This window comes from Rhinopithecus bieti, unplaced genomic scaffold (genome assembly GCF_001698545.2).
Source record: "Rhinopithecus bieti isolate Rb0 unplaced genomic scaffold, ASM169854v2 scaffold_41082, whole genome shotgun sequence".
NCBI lineage: Eukaryota > Metazoa > Chordata > Mammalia > Primates > Cercopithecidae > Rhinopithecus > Rhinopithecus bieti.
The window spans coordinates 695,840-702,311 of NW_016817890.1; the positions used below are offsets into that span (position 1 = coordinate 695,840).

The 6,472-nt window shown below is 45.5% G+C and overlaps 2 protein-coding genes and 1 pseudogene across 2 annotated transcripts in view; 1 reads left to right on the forward strand and 2 right to left on the reverse strand.

Annotated features, from left to right (window-relative positions):
* Positions 1 to 5,622, reverse strand: part of LOC108518144 (cytochrome c oxidase subunit NDUFA4 pseudogene) — a 36,601-nt pseudogene extending 30,979 nt beyond the window's left edge.
* Positions 1 to 6,472, forward strand: part of EYA3 (EYA transcriptional coactivator and phosphatase 3) — a 130,432-nt gene that overhangs the window by 12,962 nt on the left and 110,998 nt on the right. The window lies entirely within an intron of this gene.
* LOC108518191 (C-terminal-binding protein 2-like) lies at positions 4,998 to 6,455 on the reverse strand. The gene is made up of 2 exons (XM_017856416.1): positions 6,182 to 6,455; positions 4,998 to 5,938 (listed from the first exon to the last, which is right to left on the reverse strand). The coding sequence occupies exons 1-2, from the start codon at positions 6,395 to 6,397 to the stop codon at positions 5,678 to 5,680; spliced, it is 477 nt and encodes a 158-aa protein (XP_017711905.1). The 5' UTR covers positions 6,398 to 6,455; the 3' UTR covers positions 4,998 to 5,677.

Here is a 6,472-nt window from a genome sequence, read left to right on the forward strand (position 1 = left end):
CTTCCCCCTTCCCTTCCCCCTTCCCTTCCCCCTCCCCTCCCCTTCCCGTCTTGCTCTGTCACCCAGGCTGGAGTGCAGTGGTGCAATCTCAGCTCACTGCAACCTCCACCTGGGACTACAGGCACGTGCCACCATGCCTGGCTAATTTTTGTATTTTTAGTAGAGACGGAGTTTTACCATGTTGACCAGGCTGGTCTTGAACTCCTGACCTCAAGTGATCCACCAACCTCGGCCTACCAAAGTGCTGGGATTACAGGCGTGAGCCACCACTCCTGGCCAAGAGTCTGTTTCTGGTAAACTGTTATTTTTTTCTGTTAAGAATTTGGTGGAGCCTAAATATATGTATATATTTTAAAAAGCAACTTTCTCAGTAAGTTCTGGTAGTGTTTTGTTAAGTGTAAAGTTACTATAAATAGTCCTACAGTGGATAATACTATGATATGTTAGTCATGCCTCTGGAACAAAGTAGCCAGAAGAATTCCCCAACTTTACCGCAGTCAGTTGGCTGCACTATTTATTTGTGGAAGGTATTGACCAGTATGGTGATGGTTTTTATCTGTCTACAGAAAGTCCCATCAGGGAGGTGTAGGTGGTTGCAGTTTTTCTGGTTACGGAAGTGTGATTTGTGCTGTTGCCTAAGTTGTGAGACCTGAAAGGCTCTCTTAGGATCACACTAAAGGGAGCCTTAAGAGAGGTTAGCTGAGTGTAGGTCTGCTGGATATTTGTGTCTACTTTAGCAGGGCTCTGAGTACAAAGGATTCTGAGTGGATATGTTAGTAAGTATGTCAGATTTTTTTTTTAAAGGTATTAAATCAAGAAAGTAGGCTTTCAGCTGATGGGACTTTAATGGATTTCTGAAAGATAGGAAACAGTGAGACCAAATTGATGGGAAAAATGGGAGAAGAAATCACAGCCAAAAGTGTATGCAGAAGTTTCAGAAATGTAGCAGACTCCAGGTAAACAAATATGAAGAACTGAAGGGTACCTGGAATATTTATCAATTGCAGCAATCTGGGAGCATTTATTCAAGAGAAATGACTGAATCTTGGCCAAAACAGCAAACTTTGTGGCATTTTAATTTGCCCTTTTCCCTCTAGCTCCTCAGTAGCCTTGAAAACCAACAGCCTCCAATCATGGTGAAAAACAGCCACTGGAAGGGATAGATTGAGTTTAGAGTTCTTCAAAGCTCCATTCCCAGAGTTGTCATTATTTTACTTAGCTGTTGGTTCCTTGAAAAACCTCATTCACAAGACCATCTGTATCTGACCTGACTTGAAGCTCAGTACAAACAGCCTTTCCACCCTGGAGTGTTTATTGAAAACAATCAAAGGCAATTGTTGAACAACTTGAGTGCTCACCATCTTGAGTGACAGTGAATAGTTAAATCAAATAATAGGTTAACCAAGAAGCTTAAAAGGAAAAGCTGGGAAATTAGATGTTCATAAGGAAATTTAAGAAGCTCTGGTATATTTCTGGGAATCTAGAAGGCTATGTGCATGTGTAGGGCTGTGTGCTGCATGCTTAGGAAAGAACTAAGAAGGTCCTAAGCTGTCAGTTCTGATTAATCTCTAGGCTTTGTGCAAGCAAGAAGTAAAGGCTAAGGAAAAGTTGTAAACCACTTGGCTGAGTGTGAAAGGTATGCCCTAACACATGGTAGGGAGCCTGTCAATACACACTGAGACTTATACTGGTAAGCATTTAAGGAAGTCTCTGCCCAGTCATTAGCTGATCACAAACGAACAGCAGAGACTTTAGTGACCACATATGATAGATAAGTAATATTTTAGATAATTAGTTCAGGAAAGTCACTAAAAGAAACAACAATAAACAGTAACAACAGTAAACAGTAGTAACAACAAATACCTGGTAGGGGAAGAATCTGATTTTCCGAGTTGTCACATTACATTATTTAAAATGTTTAGTTTTCAAGATACTATTACAAAGCATGCAAAAAACTACTTAAGTATGGTCCACACATAGGAGAGAAAGCAGTAAAATAGAAAGTGCACCCTGAGGAAGCCCAAATGTTGGACTTTAATATTAGGCAAAGACTTTAAATCAGCCATTTAAATTATGTTTAAAGGGCCTGGTATGGTGGCTTGCACTTACTGAGTGGAAGAATTGCCACTGCACTACAGCCTGGGTGACAGAGCAAGACCTCATTTCTCAAAAAAAAAAAGTTCAAAGAACTAAAGAAAGCCATGTCTAAATAGCTAAAGTAAGGTTATGTGAACTATATTATATTAGTCCACTTGGTTTGCCCTAACAGAATACCAAAGAATGGGTGGCTAAAATAACACATGTATTTTCTCACAGTTCTGGAGATTGAAAGTCTAAGATCTCTTTTAAATGAGTACTAACTTCTATTTTAGGTATAATTGTTTCTGAATAATTGTATGTTGTATAGTTCTACCTCTAGTGTTTAAGATAGGGTAGAATTCTTCCACCATTTCAATTTAAATAAGGAAAGGGTATCTGAAGGTAGTCACATTTAGAATAAAAATAAGAATTTTACAATTTGACCTTAAGTCATCTATGTAATGGAAAATTCTTCTGTTATGATAACAGGTAATAGAGCCTACATTTCAAATCTCTGTACTCATAAATAAACTGTTGATCCAACTGTTTTTGTAGTTTTATCTGCCAATGTTTCAGATCTTGTTACTCATAAATAAACCGTTTATTGTTCCAACTATGTTTATAATTTTGTTAGCCAACATTTCAGATCTCTGTACTCATAAAAAAACTGTGGTCTAACTATGTTTATAATTTCATTTGTTCGTATTACAGTCATAGAATTTTATGCAGCTTCATATGTGATTTTTTTTCTAAAAATCTTAAGTAGATCCTGTTATAACTTTTGAGGTATAATTTACATACAGTTAATTCTTTTAAACAAACAGTTCTGTAAGTTTCACAGATTCATACAATTTTGTAAAACCACATCAAGATATAGAGGGCCAGGTGTAGTGGCTCACATCTGTAATCCTAGCACTCTGGGAGGCCAAGGTGGGTGGATCACCTGAGGTCAGGAGTGCAAGCCCAGCCTGGCCAACATGGTAAAACCCCATCTCTACTAAAAATACAAAAATCGGGCTGGGTGCAATGGCTCACACCTGTAATCCCATCACTTTGGGAGGGCGAGACAGGTGGATCACTTGAGTTCAGGAGTTCAAGACCAGCCTGGGCAACATGGTGAAATGCTGTCTCTACTAAAAATGCAAAAAAATTAACCAGGCATGGTGACACATGCCTGTAATCCCAGCTACACGGGAGGCTGAGGTGGGAAGATTGCTTGAATCCAGGAGGTGGAGGTTGGTTGCATTGAGCCAAGATCGCGCCACTGCACTCCTGCCTGGGTGACAGAGGAAGACACCATCTCACAAAAAAAAAAAAAAAAAAAAAAATTAGCTGGGCATGGTGGCACGTGCCTGTAGTCCCAGCTACTTGGGAGGCTGAGGCAGAAGAATTGCATGAACCCAGGAGGTGTAGGTTGTAGTAAGCCGAGATCACGCCACTGCACTCCAGCCTGGACAATAGAGTGAAACTGTGTCTCAAAAAGAAAAAAAAGATATAGAATAGTTTCATCAGTCCCAAAAAGGATCCCTTGTGCGTCTTTATAGTCAACCTTTTTTCCCATCCCCAACACTGGCAACCACTGATCTGTTTTCTGTTCTTGTAGTTATGTGATATAAATGGAATTATACAATATGTAGGCTTTTGAGTCTGGCTTCGTTCACTTAGCATAATGCATTTGAGTTTCATCCAGATTGTTCTGTGATTTACTGTATAGTATTCCATTGTATGGGTATACTGCAGTTTATTCATGTGCCAGTTTGAAGGGCATTGGAGTTGTTTCCAGTCTTTGGCATATATATGAACAAGCTACTGTACACATTTACATACAGGTTTTTATGTGAACGTAAGTCTTCTTTTCACTTAGGTAGATACCTCAAAATGGGATTGCAGGGTTGTATAGTAAGTGTGTGTTTACCTTTATAAGGAACTGCCAAACTGCTTTCTATGACTGGTTGTACTGTACCATTTTGCGTTCCCACCAGCAGCGTACAATTTCTAATCGTACATTGTTCTAGTTGTACAGAGTTCTTGTTGTTCTGCATCCTTGCCAGCATTTGGCCAGTTTTTAAATTTTTATTTTAGACATTCTAGTAAGTGTGTGTTGGTATTATATATATATATTCCCCCACTTCCCCCAGGGGCTCTCTGTCCTAGTCTCTGCTTAGCCTAAATGAAAGGATCTAAATCTACAGAGGCCAACAGTCCCAAACTTTTGGAATCTCCTCTGAATGCAGCTCATTACTGTTTACTAGATTCCAGACTTTATTCCGATTTTACTATTTTTTCTACTAATATCTTTTTTCTATTCTAGGATCCAGTTCAGGATACCACTTTGCATTTATATAGTTTAATTTTTATTTCTGGCTGTAACTAACATGTTACCGGTTTATAAGATACTGCTACTAGTTTTGGTTCTGTTTTTTTGCAGGACTATTTTTTCAGTTCCTATTTGTCCCAAAATGCTTTTTATGTCACACAATTTTATTTTGAGGGATGAATTCAATTTGTGTGTCATCATTTTGAGTTGCATTCAGAGGAGATTCCAAAAGTTTGGGACTGTTGGCCTCTATAGATTAGATCCTTTCATTTAGGCTAAGCAGAGAATAGTACAGAGAGCCCCTGGGGAAATTGTTTCAATTAAGAGTCTTTATCGGCCGGGCGCGGTGGCTCAAGCCTGTAATCCCAGCACTTTGGGAGGCCGAGGCGGGCGGATCACCAGGTCAGGAGATCGAGAGCATCCTGGCTAACACTGTGAAACCCCGTCTCTACTAAAAAATACAAAAAACTAGCCGGGCGAGGTGGCGGGCGCCTGTAGTCCCAGCTACTCGGAGGCTGAGGCAGGAGAATGGCGTAAACCCGGGAGGCGGAACTTGCGGTGAGCTGAGATCCGGCCACTGCACTCCAGCCCGGGCGACAGAGCGAGACTCCGTCTCAAAAAAAAACATAAACAAAAACAAAAACAAAGTGCAGGGGTAGCATGTTCCAAACACAGACCAAGCACAGCACCCACCTGGCCCTCTCCCGAGGACGCTCGATGACAGTGGTCTGCTCCTCATGCCTCTGCACTCAGCCCTCATGGGCTCACACCGGGCGCTGGGCAGAGGCCCCTCAACACAGCCCCAGCGCCTGTGGCAAGGGGTGCAATGAGCAGCTCTGAAGCCCCCAACTCCGGGATCGCGCCTGTGCCTCTGCTTTTCTTTGGAAGCCTCTGTCATCAGCTGTGTTGGGCAGGGGGGTCTACCTTTCTTTGGTGCCGACCTGGGTCAGATGCTGCTAGGGCTGCGCTCCCAGAGCGGGAGGCCCAGGTTCCTGTGTGGACAGGGGTCTGGAGCTGTGTACCCAGCTGGGGTAGTTTAGGGGATGCACCCAGCAAGGGTGGTTTAGGGGACATGTGGCCAGTCGCATTCTCCCCTCTGGAGGTGGCGCTGGGTGTTTCCAGATGGAGCCAGCAGCAGCTCGGTGTTGCCCCGAGGGCAGAGATGCATCATCACAGCCCAGCAGACCCCACACAGCAGCCAGCAGGGACAATCCTACCCGCGCCATGTGAAGGCAGGGCCGGCAAGGTGCTCCACAGCCCGCCCTGCAGGCAGCCACCTTGCTACAGCCAGAAACGGCTGCTCCGTGTCCCAGTTCCAGCTGCTTCTCCAAGCCCACCCACGCAGAGCCCACGGAGCTCCGGACAACTCCAGGCAGCCAGTGCAGCCTCGCACTCACCGAGCTCGCCGGCAGCCTTGATGTCCACGTTGTCGTAGCCACTGCCTATCCGCACGATCACTCTCAGGGCCTTGAACTTTTCCAGGTCCTCCCTGGTGAGGGTGATGGTGTGGTACATCATGGCACCCACGGCTTCGTTTAGAACCTGCGTGGGAACAGAGCACAGGGTCGGAGCCCCACCCCGGGCAGCCCACGGGCACCCCTTGGCCTGGTCTCCTGGCCCTAGTGCCCTTGAACCCGAGGCAGGGGAGTTCAGTAGGAAAGCAGGGAACAGGGGTTTTGGGGCCTGTCGGTGACTCGGGGTGACCTAATGGGGGGATGCTGGGGAGGGCCGGGGAGGAAACTGCCCAAGGTCAGTGCAGCCCCTGGCCGGGCAGGGCGGGCCCACCTTCTCGTGGATTTCCTGTGTGGACTGCGCGTCACAGAAGGCCACAGTGGCCAGGTCCTTCAGGATGGGCATCTCCACAGTGCAGTCGCGGCCGTCCAGCAGCGCCACCAGGGGGCGGGGGTGCAGGGGGCCGTTCATGATCTGGGGGCGGATACCTGCAAAGAGGGAAGCGACGAGCACAGTGGGTGGGTGCTGGAGGGGCAGCTCCCCACTCATCACTGCGGGCAGGGCTTGGGCAAGCGAGGGCGGCGGAGCAGCGAGGGCCCCACCTCCACCTGCATCACCTCCCGG

Bases quoted from the DNA above. Each gene is read 5' to 3' on its own strand.
- LOC108518191 (XM_017856416.1), bottom strand. From the start codon at position 6,397: ATGAGTGGGGAGCTGCCCCTCCAGCACCCACCCACTGTGCTCGTCGCT. The intron at 5,939-6,181 runs GTGGGCCCGCCC...GTTCCCACGCAG, and splicing joins CACAGGAAATCCACGAGAAG to GTTCTAAACGAAGCCGTGGG.